Below are 21,989 nucleotides of genomic sequence, written 5' to 3' on the forward strand. Positions count from 1 at the left end.
TTTATATATATATATATATATATATTTATATATTTATTTATTTATTTATTTATTTATTTATATTTATATATATATATAATGTTGAAATTTATAGAAACCTTGCAAGGGTAGATGTGTAAAAATACCTCAATATATTAGGGGGCCAAGAAAGTGGGGATTGGCCAACTGCTAGTGGGGCCATCTGCCCCCCTTAACCCGCATGACCTTCGACCTCTCCCCAGCCCTGCCTTTGCCTATTAAAGCCCGTGGCAACCAAAGAAGCAGGGAAAGGGGCAGGAATGAGCACTAGAAGCAGCTGATAGATAGATAGATAGAGCTGCTGAGTTACAGTGAGGAAGAGAGAGAGAGAGAGAGGGCTAGGACTACTCTTCCCTCGCACTTGCTTGTTTAGTGCAAGAATACTGGGGCTAGTACTGTTATTTTCTTCGAGTGCTAGTGCTACATGGCTGTGGAGGTAGAAGATGATGTGTTCTTTGCAGATCTAAGCAAGCAGCTTGCGCTGCTAATCATGGATGATGAGGAAGAATTCCCGGCGCAGTATCCTCTGCTTCCGGCTCAGGTTGGTCGCCAGTTTGCTCACTCCTCTTTGTAAACCCCGTTTCCTTGGCTGATCATAGGAGAGCGGATCAGATTCCTGTTATGAAATCTTGCTCTGCTTTTGCTTTTTCCCTTTGTTTTCTTCATCTGTTAGGTATTGCTTTTACTGGTTGTTCAAAATTGAAGCTGTATAATAGTAAAAAAACACCTGTGTATAATCCATTGTTAACTTCACTTTATATACACTCAGCAGCAATTCATGATTCTTTATATTGTGCACTCATCCATCTTGAGGTCACTTCTTAGTTAAGACTTTTACCTCTTACAATCACTCAAACCTCCTTGTCATGAACATGATCTGAACCTACTTGATGACATTGTATAACAAGGGATCATACTCTTTTGTCCACAGGAGCTTCCTTACATGCCCCAAATCATGATGCCACCTTCATATGGCTATGAAGTGTCCTACAGAAGGGAGAGCAAAGGAACTGGGGTGTTCATTCCACAGTCCACTGCACCAAGAAGGAAGAACAGGTCAAGGAGGCAAACCACAGTGGATAGCCACCCCCAAAGGCAGTTGAACAAGTCTGCCATTGTGGTTTCTCAAGTCACCAAGAACTATAACTTTCACCCCAATCATTACAGTCACTCAAGTGTGCTAAAGAGACACACATAGGGCTCTCGAGTGATCTCTGTCTCACACTAACCTCTCTGGTCCTGGTAGATTTGTTTACAGTGTCGAGTGTCTTCTATGGTGCACTGCAGAGGGAAATAACACTCTTCCAACTGGTATTGTGCTTGTGAGGAGGGCCTATAATAAGCTTCAACCCTCTTCAGTGATTAATGCAACTGATGAAGGGCAAATAGGAGTGGATCAAGTGATCATTGAATGTATTGATTGGTGAATGTACAGCATGATAATAATCATGTTATTGAGATATTGTTATTGATGTGATGAGGGCCTTCAAGTCCTCTTTATCTGGAGGCCAACCAAAGCAACAATGAAGTGCCAAAAGCTAATAATGTACTTAGTACTCCCTTTCTAATCTAAAGGGTTTTTACAATATCTATCCTGCCAAAGTTTGGAAATAGTGTATTTATGCTTGTAAAATTTTGATATTACATATATTTCTTCCTTCTTTGTTAACTTTCCTCCAAATAATACAAGTAAATTGCTACCAATTAGTTCAAGCCAATATATACATCTAATGCATAAAATATCCTTAATTTTCTATCAATCATAAAACTTTTTAAGCTTACTAATATCTAATGCACTAATGTTTCAACTAATAAACAAATGAGAGTGATTTAACTACATGTCATCCCTGTACGTGAGGTCCCACATCAGCTGGCAACAGTTCACAGATTGCCATGGGGGGGCCATACAGGATGGTACATCTGCCTCAGGTATAGATGGTGACGATGCATGCATGTGATGGCCCTGTGTTACCATGCAAGCAATTATCTATGGCATGGGAACAAATGGGGCCAGAATCGAATACCAAACACATGCATGGCAGATCATGGTCGGCATGCATGCCAGGTTATATCTGCATCATCTGCTCTGGAATCTGCTGCTTTCTTGGCTGGTGTGCACCGAGTCGCACGCAATTCCCCATTGATTTATGGGACTGCCTAACAAATAATGCTCTCTTCTTCATCGCATTCTCTGCAGCAGATTCACTGACAAGGGTGGGTGGAAACCTATAACGTCGGAGGAGATCGAAACAATAACTAGTGAACAAACTCCGCCACTTAGTGTTGGCTTCATCCTTTGGCCTATGAATGCATCTAATAAGCAGAAAAGACTTGTGAGTGAGAGATTGTGGAGTCTCGTTCATTTATCCTCGTCAAACTTGTACAGCAGATCACCTTTAGGCTACTGAATTCATCTTGTTATACGAGAAATCATAGGAAGAATTCATGAACGTCTACCTGAAACTTGAGAGATCTCTGCCCAGCTCTCATGTGAGTTGATCCTGTCGGTGCAGCTCTGCAAAGGAACAGCCAGCCGTGAAATATTAGAACATGCAACACCGTCATCGGAAAGAGGAACCAGACCCTGTTAATATGACTGCTGCTGTTTCCATTGAGGAAATGAAGCTGTAAAATGTGACACAATTTCAACAAGCATGCTATATTGGTCGGAGGACTTCAAAGGCATTTGGTCCAGCCTTGCGAAACAAGGTTGAAACTTGAATGTTAAGGTTGCAAGAATGCTGCAGTGTTCTACAAGCTAAAGCACTGATGTAAGCGGTGATAACCCAGTGCAGAAACGAAGTGTAAGATGTGCTAGGTAAGACTTATGGAATTAAACTATAAAAAGATTCCTGGTATTAAAACAGAGGTTCATCAACGTGATTTCACTATAATCAGATTTATCCTAAGTCTCGCCACCATTAAGGGCCGGCAATTACGTCAATTGGATATTAATAATACCTTTTTACAAATGACTCTAACTGAAGATGTTTTTATGTAACAACCTCCTAGTTTATTATCTGAAGTTGTATTGGAGTTTGTAGAAAATGAAGATTCTTGGTATTGATATGTATGGGAGTTTGTAGGCTTCTAAGATGTATGAAAGTTTGTAGAAGATATTTAACATGCACTCAATCTGATTTACTATATGAAGTTGGTTTAATAAGTAGATACATGAAAGCTTCTAAGACACTCGTTTAAATGTCACTAAAAGAATTTTATGATATATTAAAAAATCAATTGAGTATAAAATATTATATTCGTCATTTAAATGATTAGAGCTCATTGGATACAGTGATTGTGATTATGTCGAAAGCTACGATGATGATCGTAAGAGTACAATCGAATTTATATTTTATTTCGATGAAATTACATTCACATGGTCTTAGAAAAAAAAAAAACATATCTTTGCTCTATCAAATTATGAAGCAGAATATATAGCGGTATTTTTGTTGTGTTTGTCATGCAATATGACTAAGCCTATTACTACAAGAACTTCATATGCCAAAAAAAAAAAGTCAACCAAAATTTATGTTGAGAACAATAATTAGCTATTGCCTTAACATGAATTCTTATAAAATGAAATATTGTATCAAGACAAAGAAGTTAAGCTACTTCATGTCAAGGTAAATGAACAAATGGTCGATGTACTTACAAATCATCTCAAATTTAAAAATATTTTAATAACATCTAAAGAAACTTAACGTATTAGATGGAACAAATTTAAGGGGAAAGAATATTGGAAATTAAATTGATTAAGGTATCATAAAAAAAATTCATTGTACCAAGAAAGAGATTCATTGCATCAAGGAGAAAAACAAGGGAGAAACCAAATTGACTATTGATTCTTGAAAGAATTAAAAAAATAATAATTTATTTTAATTATAATTAATATAATATATCTATAAAAACTATATAAAGATTCATCAAATATATAAAGTTTTTAAAATTATAATTTTTTTTAGAAAAACATAAAAGATTTTATCTGGTTCTACTCTTCATTGTGTGTTAAAGCTATATCTCTTTTTTTCGATCAATTTCAACAAGACTCTGCTCTGAATGACAACTCCTTTTCCCTCCTGCCTTAGATTGAGGTGTATGCCGTTAATTGATGTGTGGCACAGTTTAGCTCTCGGACGTGATAGGAAAAAGAGGCTCTAATTGTGACAACTCATAATCTTTGGTTGGCCATATCAATCAATAAAAGCTTGACTTTTTTTGTCATGTACAAATGCTTATTGCAAGGCAGCCGTATCCTATAAAGACGGCAACATTCACGACGAGCAGATCATATCTCGACAGCGAGCCAAATATAGAGGTATTGTAAATTCCTTTCCAACTCCCATCAGTTTTGGAGTTTTGGTAAATCCATACGATCGAGGTATAAATAGATTCGAGTCTCCAAGGTGAGTACCATAGCAAATCGATTGAACGATGATGAGGAGAGGTTTCCCGTGCTCCCTTCTTTGCCTCTTATCCTTCGTAGCCGCTGCCGGTGCTTCTCTGGGAAGTGCAAGACTTGCGTCGAGGCAGGGAGATGCCCTTAACGAGTTCATCTTCGATGTTACCAAGTTGCGAAGGGAAGCAGTCGATGTTGCTTCCTCTAAGGCTAGTATGTTTCTCGATGATCTGACCTCGAGAGTACATGACAACGATGGGTTGAAGGAGAAGGACAAGATCGTGAAGCTGCCCGGCCAGCCTCAAGGAGTAGACTTCGATCAGTATGCAGGTTATGTCACCGTCGACGCCGGAAGCGGACGAGCCCTCTTCTATTACTTCGCTGAGGCAGTCGGCCGTGACAACAGTTCCAAGCCTCTACTTCTCTGGTTCAATGGAGGTTAGCGATCACCAGTTCATCGCTTCTTACATGTTCCTCAAGATCTTAACGAGACTGTGACCCAGGGCCTGGCTGTTCGTCCTTCGGGTACGGGGCGATGGAGGAGCTCGGTCCCTTCCGCGTCATGAGCGACGGGAGAACTCTTTACAGGAACCCGTATGCTTGGAACGCAGGTATGCAGCAGGAATTCACAGCGACTGTGAGCAGCAGCATCATGGTGTACTGATCGAACGTGATGATGCAGTGGCCAACGTGTTGTTCTTGGAGAGCCCTGCCGGCGTCGGCTTCTCGTACTCGAACACCACCTCGGATTACGACAAGAGCGGCGACCAGAAGACAGCCGAGGACGCGTACGTGTTCATTCTGAACTGGATGGAGAGGTTTCCGGAGTACAAAGGGAGAGACTTCTACTTAGCAGGGGAGAGCTACGCGGGCCACTACGTGCCTCAGCTCGCCCTCACCATCCTCCAACACGAGAACCGCTCGGCCAGTGCTGCAGCCATCAATCTCAAAGGGATCGCGGTATCAGAACTCGACTCTCGGATCCAGTTTCTTTTCTTGTCTTGCGATTACGATCTTGCTGTAAGCTGCGTGTTGCTCGATGGAAGATTGGCAATGCGGCGATCGACATGGAGAGCGACAACAGAGGGATGTACGACTTCTTCTGGACGCACGCACTGATCTCAGACGCGACGGTGGATGCAATCCACAAACACTGCAACTTCTCGTCCGAGGACGACACACAGCCGCCGCAGTGCGCGCAGGCTCTGCAGGACGCCGAGAGGGTCTTCGAGGAGCTCGACATCTACAATATATATGCTCCGCGGTGCTCGTCATCCAGCTTGTCCCCCACTCCGAAGAAGCCAGAGGTTCGTCTCTTGCAACACATGTCCTCTCTCGTTCTTCTTCATTTCGATCTCAAGGTTGCTAAAAGCAGATTCCTCACTCAATTCTGAGAGATGCAGATCGACAATTTCGATCCATGTAGCGGTGTTTACATTAAGGCATATCTGAATGATCCTGACGTGCAGAAAGCGCTCCATGCTAATGTTACGAAGCTCGACTACCCTTGGTCTGGCTGCAGGTATGCACCCAAGCAAACTCTCTTTAACGCTGTCATATGAATGATTGATTTAGCAGCACCATTTTATGGCAATATTCTTGTTCTAGTTGTTACATCATCATCAGAGTCGACAACAGAGAGGGGTGATAAATTACAGGGTTAGAGGTAAAAAGCAAAGAGATGCCTATTAGGGTCATGATCATCTTCATTTGATCTCAGTGCTGTGGATCAATGACGTGACTGTCACTTTAGTCGACTGCAAAAACCAGAAATGGATTCACTACAAATACCTATCCATGTGTGGTGATCATAATGCAGCAGAGGTTGCACATCAATGCCAGTTGATTTGTGGAACCTATTGTGGTCAGAAACAAAGACGGTCGACCACTAGGATGTTCCTTGTGGAATTCCTCTGGTCCAGATGGTGGAAGTCCTACCTAACATTAGGTGGAATCCATGTGTGTTTCACACTCATGTTTCGTCGTGTACGAGCTAAAGAGATAGTATTGTATGCATCAGGCACACGATCACTTTCCTGAGCTGCTTAACCCCACAGCGACTGAGAATATTCCAGGAAGGCCATGTGCAGCACAGTTGCTGAAAAGAAAGCTAGCTTTCAAATATTGGAGAAGGTTTACGGTCAGCACAGTTGGCCTACAAACCAACGACAGCGAACAAAAATTTTCCGGACTACCATTTGTCATGACGACCCGGGTCTGATGAGCTAACGGGCCAATAACTCTATTTTAGTCATCAACGACGGATCAAAATACTTAAGTGGGAGTTAACGTAGTACACTCATCAGGCCCTTATAAGCTAATCATACACATTGCCCATTTCCGATGTGAGACTAATGAGATGTTACATTATCCCCAACTCAATTAGCTTGACGTCCTCGTCAAGGTCCAACATATCCCAGATCGAACCCTAGCATAGTGCATGTGAGGATTAACTCAGTGGTAGCTCCACGTCGTGATGAGTTCTCTGACTCCATCCACGGGTAGTCCTTTCCTACTCGAGCCCTTTCACCCTGCCCTAATACTTGGTCGGCTCTGATACTAAATGTCACGACCCGGGTCTAATGAGCTAACTGGCCAATAACTCCATTTTGGTCCTCAACGACGGACCAAAATGCTTAAGCGGAAGTTAACGTAATACACTCATCAGACCCTTATAAGCTAATCATACACATTGTCCACTTCCAATGTGAAACTAATGGGATGTTACACCATTTGTATCAAGTGTGTAATTTCCAGAAAGCAACAGGAGCTAGCTAGGAGATTGGTCAACATTTAATGTTTGGCTAGCTAGGATTTTTATCCTTGTGAGGTGCATGTGTAATAAACATTAACATTAGGGCTTCTACTCTGTTAATCTTATAGCTTAACTTTTCCTTCAATTTTGTAATCAAACATATGCTGGTGCAGCCAAGTCATACCCAATTGGAAGGACAGCCCTTCTACAATCTTGCCAATAATTCGACAAATTCAGGCAAATGGGGTACAGGTTTTGGTGTACAGGTTAGTTTGTTCTAAATAAAATGATAAAAAACAAGAGTCTTATTTGTCATAAAATTCCTACTTAAATCATACTGAACGAGGTAGCATGTCAACCAAATGCAGTGGTGACATTGATGGAAGGGTTCCTGTTACTTCAACCACATACTCTCTCAGCCTACTGAAACTTCCAGTGAAGGCTCCGTGGAGATCCTGGACAGTCAACGATCAGGTAGTCTCCTCATCAAAGACTGCTCCATTTATTCAGATTTCTGATAAGTGTTTTCTTGCAAACTCATGATACTTATAAATCAGTAATACTAATCATATGTTTATCTTATAATGAACAAACAGGTTGGTGGATACGCTGTGGTATATGATGGAAATCTGACATTTGCCACTGTTAGAGGAGCAGGGCATGAGGTTCCAAGTTACCAACCAGCTCGGTCACTTGAAATGATAAAGAGTTTTCTCAATGGAGAGAATCTTCCAGCTTAAGAAGACTGAACTCAAACATCCATTAGATTTAGAAGAATGATGGGAGGGCCCTCACACGACTCTCTATGAAGTCCTGTTCCATCATCATACCCCCAACAATGTTTTACAAGTATCATTGCACGAAATAAAGCAGCTGTTCTGTGTCTTTTCTTCACTTTCGTGGTAATCTACCTATGAAGTTCTCTCTTTCACCCATTCAATTTTGATCGCTAATTTAACTTCGTGAAATTCACATAGCCTAATCTATTTTAGAACCATGTATCATGAATATTAGAGATCATTGTGTGTTTAAAACTTAAAAAATTCTCAAAAATAAAAAAACACATATCTAATGTCTATTTGCATCACATATCCTCTTCCTCCAAAAGACGGTCGAGGATTTGTCGATCAAGTTAGTATGCCTTTATATAAATTAAACGCATGTATATATTCTTTTAGGAAATTCGGATAAATACATACCTAAAGAGATAGCTTATTCTTGCAGTACTGATTTAATGAGAATACATCTTTTATATGTTTCACTATGTCACGTCTATAAAAACTGTTTATCTACTGTAATAATTGACGTAGTATAATGCCCAACATATGATATGGATTCCACCTATTAATTCTCGATTGATAGAAAATAATAAACTTATCACTTCTAAATCCTTAGATTTACTTGAAACTTTTCTCCTCTCATTGCACTTCCAATGACGAGCCTCCAGATGTCCGGGAAACCTACCATGAATGTTTGTGAACTTATCTTCCGTACTATCAATATCTTTTCATAAATCTATAGGGTCCCACAAACAAAATATGCATGATCGTCTCTTCCTTCCAACATTTCATAATTTCTTCCATACCGTTACTAGAAAAGCATATGCGAGCTGCAATTAATAAAAAAAATTCTAGTATTGTTATTGCCTAGAGGTTTGACTGTATTAGACGATGTCAAGTTTTGACTTATAAATTTTGTTTCTTTTGACAAAAAATAAAAGACTATATCAAGGCCACTACGATGCCCAATTTATTAATACAGTTGTCATGCAAAGTCACCATTTAAATTCAAAAAACTAATAACTCATTTTAATGAATAATTCAATATTTCAAAAAAGTGTTTTCTATGTTAGAAATCTATGATGCGAGGATAGGAAAAGTTACTAGAACCAATAACTCTACTATTGAATTCTATCTTGAAGATTTTTTCCTCCTCTTTATGTTGATGCTCATCTTCCTCCAATTTTGAGTAAAATTTCCTTATGTTCGTTCAGGAATCATAATCCCTCAGTGATCATGGTTTATCAACATATTACTCTTTATAATATCATATACCAACTTTTCTGACGTTTTCTCAATCGTGTTTTGGATCCTACATTATATGTCTAAGAATTCTTACCAAGATTAATTTTCCCCTAAAGTTCATCGTTATGTTCATGCCCTGCGTATCACCATCTCCAATTGGTTTCAAAATAATACGGGTATTTGCTTATGCTATACTGATGGAAGTCGTTCACCACCTGGCCAAATATCTTCAGATCATATTCTAATACCGCTAAAAGTCATCCTGCTAAAACAATTAGGAATAATCGCTTAGGACAGAGAGCAATAGTTCTCGAGCCCGAAATCAATGGATCGCTTCACAAGTAGCTGCGTTGGGCTCGAAGAGAGGCCTCGATAGCGATGCCATAGACCTCGTTTTGTGCTCAAGTGATGAAAATCAATGTCGTAGAGCACTGAGGCGATGGTTCTTGGGTTCAAAATCTTTCGTGACCACTTACCCATCAATTGTGTGGGGCTTGAAGAGAGATTTTCAAATTGGGGTTGCAATATCAATTTCGAGTTCGTTTGATAATGTTAAGACTATTTTATCTCTGGCCATGACGTGCACTTAAGTGCTAGGTGACGAAAGCAACATGGGTGCAATCATACCATCGAATCTCATCAAAACTCTTAAGTATGCTTGGGCAAGCGTAGTTCTAGGAAGGGTGACCCCAAGAGAAGTCCTTCTACTTTCAAGCAATGAAAATCAATGTTGTAGGATCATGTTATACCCCTTTTTGCAAGTGAAGTATTAGGAGTAGTGACCCAATGGGAAGTCATCATGTTATACCCCTTTTTGCGTTCAAACAACGAAAACCGATGTTGTATACCACCAAGGTAGTGATTCTTTGGCCCAAAATCTTTAGTGATCGCTTCACAATCAGCCACATGGAGCTCGAAGAGAGCTATCTTGATTGGAGTCATGATAACGATTCTAAGTTCATTCAAAAAAGTTACGATTGTTTCCGTGCGATGGGGTTGAGTCAACACTATGCAACCCACATTTGGGGGCATGCTTAGCTCTAACCGCAATGTGTACTTAGGCGTCGAATAACGAAAGCAACATGGGTGTGACCATACTAGCACTATAGCACTCGATCCAATCAAAACTACGAAGTTAAGCATGCTTGGGCATGTGTAGTACTAGAAGGGGTCACCCATGGAAAGTCCTCATGTTTCTCCCCTTTCTGCAACCGAGCAATGAAAACCGATGCCATAGACCACCGAGGTGATGGTTCTTAAGCTTGATAACTTCGATGACCTCTTCATAATCAACCGCATGGGGCTCAAAGAGAGCTTGTCGGATTAGAGTTACGATAGCAATTTCAAATTCGCTCGAGAGAATTATGACTATTTCAATACGACGAGATCAAGTTGACCCTGTGCAACCCGTGCCTGGGGTCCAACCAACTCTGGTGGTGATGTGCACTTGGGCATTAGACAACAAACACAACACAGGTGTAATCATACCAACACTAAAGCATCATATCACATTAGCTCCAATGTTAAGTGTGCTTAGGATAAGATTAATATTAATATGAGTGAATCCTTGAGAAGTCATCGTGTTGCACCTCTTTTTGTACCCGAGTGATGAATACCAATGTCATAAAAAATCGAGTCGATACTTCTTACACCTAAAATATATGATAATTGCTTTATAGTCACCGGTGTGTTGCTAGAAAAGAGCTTTTAGAATTAGAGTCGCAAAGTGATTCCAAATTTGTTTGAAAAAATTATGATTACTTTAGTGTGATAAGGTCGAGTCGACCCCATGTGATCAACACTTGGGGGCTTCGCCCAGCTCTGGCCACAACATGCAGTTAGGCATCAAACGACAAACACAACATAGGTGCAATCACACTAGCGCTATAGCAATCAAAAGTATAAAGTTAAGCATACTTGGATGAAAGTACTAAGATATCCTTATATGACAATTTTTTTTGTGCGGAACGATGAAAACCAATGTCATAAACGAAGGAGCTGATTCTAGGGCTAAAAATCTATTATAACTTCACAATCAACCACATGGAGCTCAAAGAGAGCTTTCCAAAATAGAGTTTACCATATTGGGGTCGGAATAGTGATGTTGTTGGCCCCTTTTCGCTGGAGCGATAAAAACCAATGCTATAGACCACCAAAGCAATGGTGTTAGGCTCAAAATTTTCAGTGATAGCTTCGCTGCCAGCCATGTGGGGGCTTAAAAGAGAGCTTCCAAATTAGGATCGCAATGTCTATTCTAAATTCGTTCAAAAAAGTTATGACTATTTTAATACTACAAGGTTGAGTCATCCCTACGTAATCCAAGGACGGGTCCCCGCGCAGCACTAGCAGTGATATGTACTCAGTCATACTCTCTTAATCAGCAAGAGAACAAGTAGTGTTTTTACTTATTATATTAGTGAGTGGGAGAACAACGGTACAAAAGCTCACTATGTCATAGGCCTGCGCCGCTTGTTTGTGCTTACGCCTACTTCTCTTTTGGCGTCGGGCAATACTTTGATTATGCCTCTACTCGATCTTAAAGTCAGGAGTGAGTTTTGATCTCAATAGGATGATCGAGAACCAAGTCATGATTTTGTGTACCAGTTAAAAATTTTATTCATGATTTTGCTAATGCTAAATAGCTCCTAGTGAGATCCATGATTAGCAAAATCATAAATTTTATACACTTCCTCATGCTCTAGAAAAGTTCATGAAAAAAAATTGTTGAACTAAAACTATGATAATATCAAAAATAATTTAAAAAAATATATTAATTTTAAAATTCTTATTATATATGGGATCACACATCCTAATTAAATATTGATAAAGACATTTAGTGTCACATTAGTTGAGAAGTTAGAAAACCAAAGGACTTACTCTTAGAGGTACTTTTTAAGACTTATAATCCCGAGGACAAATCATGCAAGCACGCTTAAAACGAATAATTCCTTATGAGCCTACACAATCACACCATTAACAAAAAAATATTTAACTTATCAAATATGATAATAAAATATTAATAATTTTTTAAAATAATATGAAACAGAGCAACATATATTGTCTTAAATTATGAGATTGATTCTGTTTATGAATGAACCTCAGTGTCCTGATCATTAGACTTGGATTCCTCATCCCCTTGATATTATAATCTTTTGATGGAATCAAATAAAAAAATATATAAGGGCCTAAAAATAACTCGTCACTATTTTTTAAAGATTATTATCAAATAATTTACCTTGTCATAAGTGAATCACTAAGCACCAGCTTCTATCTGGATTTCTCACTTCTCTTTTTAATTTCCAGCTTCATATGTTATACACCATATGTGATAATGAGCATGGCAGATGATACAAACAACTAAAACTTCATCTATTATCAGGATTCGTAAAAAGCATAAAACCTAATTATAATTGTCAATATAAAAATTATTAAAATTCAGAAGGATTCGATCATAACCATTCAAGCGCGACTCAAAATGGTATTATGTCAAAACAATGAACGTCCAAAGATCCCCAAGCCATTTAAAAAAGGTATAATTTAGTTATCAGCTATCCTTATGTTACAACTGCTACCTATGTAAAGCCATGAGCTCAATTATATACTGTAATTAAATACAGTAATCTTATGGAATCCAGAGTGAGATGTCATAATGGTATCACACGTGATCAGTCCTATATGATGAGCAAACCTCCTCGGCATTGCCTAAAATGTGTTCGGAACATTTTCGACTAGATAAAAAATATTCCGTAAGTTTAAAATACCACATGCACATAACGAGGCTAATATTCCGTAAGTTTAAAATACCACATGCACATAACGAGGCTAATCAATGTGCTCACTTGTCAGCTTCCTTTGCTAAAAGATCTAAAATGGAGCATGTAGAGAGTAATTAGCTTCCAAAACTTTCTTCTCTGTGCCCTGATCAGCATAGCTTGGGTTGTTATAGACAGTTAGGATACATGTTATGTTAATTAAATAAGAGATTGGCACAAACTTCAAGCACAAATGATCATTAGGATATAGTGTGAGCGATCGGATAACAGAAGCATATCGCAAAGTTCTGATCAAGGAGTCAAAATTACCGACACCCGATAATGGTGATCAATTTTGATACTTTTTTATTAGTCAAGGCAAAAAAAGAAAATCAAGGTGGTCTATAACAAAGAGTCAACTAATTAAGCGACCAAATTAAGCCAATTTGTTACAACAAAGCAATGCAATTTTGCATTTTGAATAATCAAACATGGGTTGAACCAGGCACTTTATCGATCATATGTAACAGGAGTTTAACATGTTCTCCAAGTTCCTATTTTGGTGATTTTTTAATAACTTCTCAAAAATAAGTACACAACAAAAAATAGTAAATCATAAACCGATCCAATTAGTCAGATTTAACCATAATTAGTAACTATGGGCTTCATAAAAAATTAAGTTAAGAGTCATAATAGGACAACATGAAAGTTAGAATCATCAGATTTAACCATATAGGTATTTGGGTAATATCAACTAAACATTATGAAGAAAACCTGCAATCTTACTGATAGGACAACATGAAAGTTAGAAAAGATGATGGGAGGAATAAAACAAAGAAAGATAAGAAGCAAAAAAATAATAATAAAAAAGAAAAGAAAGGACCATGGGAAGTGTAAGACAACGGACAAAGCAAAATGACGATAATGAGAAAAGGAAATTGACAGACAAAGAGAATAAAAAAATTTGAAGGAAACAATATAAGAATGTACCCTTTAATATATTTTCTTGATATATGATTTAACCTATTGATTCACAGGTCTAAACAATTATCCAATAAAACTAAGATTGGTCGAGTCAATGATCAATCGGTTTTGGTAACTACGATTCAACAATTGGAACTGTAACTGTTAAATCGAAACCATCGACAGAAAAAATAATAATAATCTACTACGTGATCAATTGGTATTGTGGATAAGACTGCGGAAATCATTGGTCCAAATGAAAAAAGACGTGAGATGCAAACAAATTTATATGGATGTGAAAATTATAAGCCAAGTAACTTAAAGTAACGAAGGTGTCACCAAATTGCATATGCGGACATGGTTTTTACAGAGTACGTCCACCAAAACAGTAACAATCCAGCAATTATTTTTCCTAATGACTGAAGAAGAAAGCCAAAAAAAAAAATACCAGCAACTAAATTATATATATCAAAAGCTAACAATTTAAAGGTACAAAACATTCACAAATCCCTTGTATAACATAATTTAATAAGATCGTTCACAAAAACAATCCTATAAAGATATCCATAAAAATTATCATTATGCTTGGGGCAGGAAAAAAACATATGAGCGCCCTTTTAATCATGTAAAGCAGACATTAAGTTTCAACTGAATTAAATATAAATCTCAACTGGGAAATAAGAAATTTGAGACATGTAAAGCAGACATTAAGTTTTAATCATCTAGCTCAACAATACCATCAGTACAATCCCAGGCCCTAATAACTGATGTTAACAATTGTGCAAATTATACAAAGATGCATTTGATAGGTATGGGACATACCATTCAAGTCTTTTATAACAAACATATATCATATCAAAAGCTAACCATTAAACAGTGCACAAACATTCAATCAAACACATTGATGGAGAATGTAAATTATGATAGTGTCACAACCATTGCAATGAATACCGGATACTATGGTGCCAAAACATATTTGCACAAACCCAATGTAAAAATCATTCACATATATCCCACATTTGTACCTATGTGATTATAACTCATAAATTTGGTATAAGATTACCGCTACAAATGCTCTTAAAAGAGCAGCAACTCCATGAAAACAAAACATTTAGATAAATATTCAAACAAAACAAGTGGATGCATTCATACCAATCCCTTAAATATCATAATTCAATAACATCATTCATGAAAACAATCCTATTGATACCCATATAGATAATTCTTATGTTTGGGGAAGGAAAAAAACATGTGAGCACCTTGATTGACACATTATAAAATAAAAAATTATAATTCAAGTATAAATTACATTTTGCATCATTTAGCTCACCACTATCAACAGCACAAACCCAAACCCTAAAATTTAAACAAACATATGACACATTATAAACAAAGATGCATCTGCTTGGTATATGACATATCATTCAAGTAAATCATAATATTTAAACAAACATATGACACATTATAAAACAAAGATACATTTGCTGGGTATGGAGCATACCGTTCAAGCCTTCAATAACAAACACAAATCCCACATATGCAGCTATGTAATTACAACTCATAAATTTAGGATACGATCACCTTCAATAACAAACACATAAATCCCACATATGCAGCCATGTGATTATAACTCATAACTTTAGAATAAGATCGCCGCTATAGTAAATTAGTACTAATAGACTATACACAATTGCACATGTACATAACAGGTTCACCATTGTAAGTGCTCTTAAAAGAGAGCAAATAGATGATCCTTATGCTTGGGCCAAATAAAAAACTCATGACCCTTCATGTGCAATCATCCACTTTAACTAAATTAAATATGAATCTCAACTGAAAAACAAAAGATTAGAGAAAAAAATGTCGTCTAGAGCAGACATTATGTTTTACATCATCAAGCTCAACAGTATCACCAACACAATCCCAAGCCCTGATAACAAAAATAACATTTATGCACATTATACAAAGATGCATTTGATGGGCATGGAGCATACCGTTCAAGATTTCGATAACAAACACATCATATCAAAAGCTAACAATTTAGAACTACTCAAACATTCAATCAAACACATCGATGGAGAATGTAAATTATGTAGTGTCATAAACATTGCAATGAATACAAGCATACTAAGGTGCCAAAACATCTTCCACAAACTCAAGGTGAAAGACATTCACATAAATCCCACATGTAGCTAGGTGATGAAAATGACCAACACTTGTTTCGACAAAATGCACAAATGAAAAAGCTATCATATTTTAGGTCCTTTAGATATACATTACACTTGATTGCACATTTACATACCAATACAAAACCACAAAGGCATTTAGCTTGACACACCTGTATGATCATATAAACTAATAAATTCTGAATTGTACATAAATTCCAAATAACAAGTTCTGTACAACGCCTTTGTAGATATCCAAACTTAACACACGGATATATTTGGACCCACCATTATTGTAGGACAATTGAATATGATCATTGGAACGAAAGAAGTTCCTAGTAAATAACCATAGATATGTAACTACTCAATTAAAGATTTTCAACCTTACAACTAAAATGAAGCAATCTTCAAATGTAACCATCCACAATTTCTATTCATTTAAATAAGGATTCAATATCAAATTTGAAAAACTAGAGAAGAATATGTTGGCTAGAGCAGACAACATTCATCAGTTTACATCATCTAATCCAACCAACAAAAGAAAGAAGAGCAATGATATCATCAACACAATCCCAAACGATGCTTACTGAACAAACATTTATGCAAACCATAAAATGGATCATTTACTTTGAGGTGTACCATCCAAACCTTGAATAACAGACAAATATCAATAGCAACACAACAACAAACAAAATAATAGCTTATCTGAAACAGAGAGGAAGCAGCCAACAATGACACACACACTTCCTCTAGATGCCTCATTACTTCAAACAATAATGGTGCATCCAAACATAAGCTTTGCAAGTATAAATCCATGAGGAAGTGAACAGAAAAGATCTCCCAAGGAAAGTTCATTCAAACAAGAAACCCTATTACCACACAGCACGTCACACATTCTGCATATCGAGTAACAACTAGAGAGAATATTAAGCTAGACTTGAGCCATTGGTCTCAACTTGTTTACTTTCCAACAAACTCATAACAAATAGCCAAAGCAACAGAGAACCAGAATAGCAATGTACTGGACACCCAAGTTCGAACAGCAACAACAAAATAATGCAATATTTCTCATCAAAAAGGTGACATAAACCTGTGTCAAACATATGTATCTAGCATAACTCATCGTAGTATAAGACACTTATCAATCACACAATATGCTCAAGTTTCATTTTGAAAAAAAGCATATGCTAAAGCACTATAACATATCTGCGCAGACACAATATGCAGGCACTATGCATAATTCCAACATGAAGCTTATCAGAGAAAATATCTGAACAGCATGTTCTGCAGCACTCCTTTGCAAACAATGTCTTTTTTATATGAATCTCAAATGATAAATAACACATCCTTGGAGCAGACATTACGTTTTACATCATCTAGCTCAACAATATTATCAGCACAATCCCAAGTCCTAATAACATTGAAAATAACAAGTAAACTTTTTCTTAAAAGCATATAATGAACCGAATATTAGGAAAATAACAAAATTTAAGAAAAAGAAGAAATATATAAAGAACACCAAAAATATAAACAATAAAAAATAATCCTATTATTGAAAAGTAAACAAAAAAAAAGTCTTTAAATTGACATGTTAACTTTTCTTAAAGGTCCATCAGAAGAAACTACAAACAGGAATAACATAACTTCAAGAAGCATAAATTATAGAAGCACAACGACCATGAAAATGTTCAAAGTAATTTATCTTAAAAGAGATAAAAGGAGAAAAGAAGGATCGATTGGGCATCAAACTCTTTTATAAATTTGAAGGGTAAACATAACCGAAACAACAATTAAAAAAATTTGTAAGAGGTTCAGATTCATTTTCGTCCATCATGAGAAGAAGACACCATATGTCTACCTTCTTCTTGCCTGGATCCAACCTAAGAGGTAGACATGGGTGCAGTGGTTGCTACATGGGCCATCCAAACTGCCCCGCCATCAACCTGTTTTGGTTGGAAAACAGAGCATTGAAGAGAGGTGACAATGGTCATGCTTCATCCATACCATATGGATCTAGGCTTCAGCATCACCATGAACAATCAATCTGAGTTCGAACACCAACATGGTGAATGATCGAAACCATCATTTATTTTAATTTCATCATCATCACCTCTTAGTGAATCAACAGAAGTAGTAAGAAATTAACCAAGCACTATGAAGAGAAAATTAGGGAGAAAATAAATCTTCAATATTAGAAAGGGAAAAAAGAAGAGTGAAGACGATTATTTCAAAAACATCAATTATTTCCTCATCGCAAGACTACATCTTCAGCATCACCATGAACAACCGATCTGAGTTCGAACATCAACATGGTGAATGGTCGAAACCATCATTTATTTTAATTTCATCATCATCACCTCTTACTGAATCAATAGAAATAGTAAGAAACTAAACAAGAAATGTGAAGCGAAAATTAGGGGAAAACTAAATTTTCAATATTAGAAAGGAAAAAAAAGGAAGAGAGAAGACAACCTTTTCAAAGCTGTCAATTATTTCCTCATTGCAAGACTACATCCTCTGATCCCCAAATGTCTTGTGTTGTGTACTAAACTAACCAGCTAGCAAGGATGACATCACCACAATCCAAGTCAACCATTGTAATTACCTTTCCTTCCCCATTATCAGATAGATCCCTTCTATTATGAACAAATATGATACTCCCAATAGATCCTCCTCTTTTCCATTACATTTTTAATTGTAGTAATCATATGAGTGAATAGACAAGAAAATCTTGGTTCCAACAAATTAATTCACAGAATAAAACAAAAACATAAATTCTGCACAAGAGAACAAAAAGACCAAATCGACATAATGAGCAAAAACACCAAAGACTAACTAACCGAATTCCAAAAACAAAATCATGATACCACAAAATTTTTCACTGATATCATGACATGGACTTATACCAAACTTTTGTATACGATAAATCATGGTATAAAAAGATACTAATTTTCCCAAACAATATGACCAACTGTTGTTTCAAATTTCAATAAAATGCACAAATGACAAACTATAAAATTTCATGTCCTTAAGATATACATAACACTGAATTGCACATTTACATAACAATTCACCACTACACAGACATTTAACTTAACACAACTGCCAGATCATATGACCTAATAAATTCTGAATAGTATATAAACTCCAAACAGCAATAAATTCTGTACTTCTTTGCAAACAGTGTAGATTCACAAACACTAAAATTGTGTCAAACCAGGGCATTATTTGTTGTCAATTCCAGACAAATTTCTAGGACCAACGTATATTATGGCCAAAACAACTATTTATAACTTGCATCAATGTCTTACTCACATATCAGTGCAGATTATTAGAAAAACTACATTGTTGAGGGAGAGGCAATTGAAAGAAACAAGAAGAATAAGTAGCAAACATCCAAACTTAACACATGAATGTATTTGGACCCACCATTAATGAAGGATGATTGAATATGATCATTGGAACAGAAGATGTTCTTGGTAAATAACCATAGAAGTGCAACTACTCAATTAAAGATTTTAAACTATACAACTAAAGGCGGAGTAATCTTCAAAAGCAATCATCCACAATATCTACTCAATTAAATAAGGATCCCATATAAAATTTGAACCACTAGAGAAGAATATATTGGCTGGGGCAGACGACATTGATCAGATTATATCATCCGGTCCAACCAACAAAAGAAAGAGGGCAACAATTTTATCAACACAATTCCAAACGATGCCGCCTGAACAAGCATTTATGCAAATTGTAAAAAGAATCATTTTACTTATGAGACAGAGATACACCATCCAAACCTTAAATAACATATAAATACCAATAGCAGTGCTACAGCAAATAAGAGAACAGTTCATCTGAAAAAGAGAGAAGCAACCAACACCTACCTCCACACTTCGTTTAGGATCTTTAGATGCCTCATTGCTTCAAACAATAATGACACATCCAAACATGAAATTGCTTTGCAAGTATAGATCCACAAAAAAGTGATAAAAAAAATACCTCCCAATGATAGTTCATTCAAACAAGAAACCCTATTACGTCACAGTACGTCACAGCACATCACACATTCTGCATATTGAGTACCAACTAGAGAGAATAACAAGCCAGATTCAAGTCATAAGTCTCATATTATTTACTTTCCAACCAAATAACAAAGACCCAGCTTCATAACATACAGCCAGAGCAACAAACAACCAGAGTAGCAATGTATGAGACACCCAAGTTCTAACAGTGGCATTAAAATAGCATAATATTTCTCATCAAAAAGGTGACACGAACCTGTGTCAACCATATGCACATAGCATAACACATGGTACCATAAGATACTGATAATGTCACACAATACGTTCAAGCGTCATTTCAAAGAAATAGCATATGCTAGGGTGCTATAACGTATGTGTGCAAAGAGAACAGATTATCCGAAAAGGAGAGAAGCAACCAACAACTACATTGACACTTCCTTTAGATGCCTCATTGCTTCAAACAATAATGATGCATCCAAACATGAAATTGCTTTGCAAGTATGGCTCCACAAAAAAGTGAAAAAAAAAAATACTTCCAATGATTGTTCATTCAAACAAGAAACCCTTTTACCTCACAGCACGTCACACATTCTGCATATTGAGTACCAACTAGAGAGAATACGAAGCCAGACTCCGAGTCATAAGTCTCAACTTATTTACTTTCCTACCAAATAACAAAGACCTAGCTTCATAACATACAGCCAAAGCAGCAAACAAGCAGAGTAGCAATGTATGAGACACCCAAGTTCTAACAGTGACATTAAAATAGCACAATATTTCTCATCAAAAAGGTGGCACGAACCTTTGTCAAACATATGCACATAGTATAACTCATGGTAGCATAAGATACTGATAATGTCACACAATACGCTCAAGTGTCATTTCAAGGAAAAAGCATATGCTAGGGTGATATAATGTACGTGTGCAAAGAGAACAGATTATCCGAAAAAGAGAGAAGCAACCAACAACTACATGCACACTTCCTTTAGATGCCTCATTGCTTCAAACAATAATGATGCATCAAAACTTAAAATTGCTTTGCAAGTATAGCTCCACGAAAAAGTGACAAAAAAATACCTCCCAATGATAGTTCATTCAAACAAGAAACCCTATTACCTCACGGCACGTCACACATTCGGAATATTGAGTACCAACTAGAGAGAATATGAAGCCAGACTCGAGTCATAAGACTCAACTTATTTACTTTCCAACAAAGTTACAAAGACCAAGCTTCGTAACATACAGCCAAAGCAGCAAACAACCCGAGTAGCAATGCATGAGACACCCAAGTTCTAACAGTGACATTAAAATAGCACAATATTTCTCATCAAAAAGGTGACACGAACCTGTGTCAAACATATGCAGCATAGCATAACTCATGGTAGTATAAGATACTGATAATGTCACACAATACGTTCAAGCGTCATTTCAAAGAAAAAACATATGCTAGGGTACTATAACGTATGTGTGCAAAGAGAACAGATTATCCGAAAAAGAGAGAAGCAACCAACAACTACATGCACACTTCCTTTAGATGCCTCATTGCTTCAAACAATAATGACGCATCCAAACATGAAATTGCTTTGCAAGTATAGCTCCATGAAAAAGTGATAAAAAAAAACCTCCTAGTGATAGTTCATTCAAATAAGAAACCCTATTACCTCACAGAACATCACACATTCTGCATATTGAGTACCAACTAGAGAGAATATGAAGCCAGACTCGAGTCATAAGTCTCAACTTATTTACCTTCCAACCAAATAACAAAGACCCAGCCTCATAACATACAGCCAAAGCAGCAAACAACCAGAGTAGCAATGTTTGAGACGCCCAAGTACTAACGGAGACATTAAAATAGCACAATATTTCTCATAAAAAAGGTGACACGAAC

General features: G+C 36.9%; 2 protein-coding genes across 2 annotated transcripts; both read left to right on the forward strand.

The window, feature by feature from the left end:
* Positions 1–300: 300 nt before the first annotated feature.
* Positions 301–1,352, forward strand: LOC103984224 (uncharacterized). The gene is made up of 2 exons (XM_009401682.3): positions 301–559; positions 950–1,352. Exons 1-2 carry the CDS (start codon positions 443–445, stop codon positions 1,214–1,216), a joined length of 384 nt encoding a protein of 127 aa, XP_009399957.1. The 5' UTR covers positions 301–442; the 3' UTR covers positions 1,217–1,352.
* Positions 1,353–4,272: 2,920 nt separating this feature from the next.
* Positions 4,273–8,066, forward strand: LOC103984225 (serine carboxypeptidase II-3). Its single transcript, XM_009401683.3, has 8 exons — positions 4,273–4,855; positions 4,921–5,028; positions 5,100–5,377; positions 5,464–5,724; positions 5,821–5,939; positions 7,346–7,438; positions 7,541–7,646; positions 7,769–8,066. The coding sequence occupies exons 1-8, from the start codon at positions 4,453–4,455 to the stop codon at positions 7,910–7,912; spliced, it is 1,512 nt and encodes a 503-aa protein (XP_009399958.2). The 5' UTR covers positions 4,273–4,452; the 3' UTR covers positions 7,913–8,066.
* The last annotated feature ends 13,923 nt before the right edge of the window (positions 8,067–21,989 follow it).

Source organism: Musa acuminata, chromosome BXJ2-5 (genome assembly GCF_036884655.1).
Source record: "Musa acuminata AAA Group cultivar baxijiao chromosome BXJ2-5, Cavendish_Baxijiao_AAA, whole genome shotgun sequence".
NCBI lineage: Eukaryota > Viridiplantae > Streptophyta > Magnoliopsida > Zingiberales > Musaceae > Musa > Musa acuminata.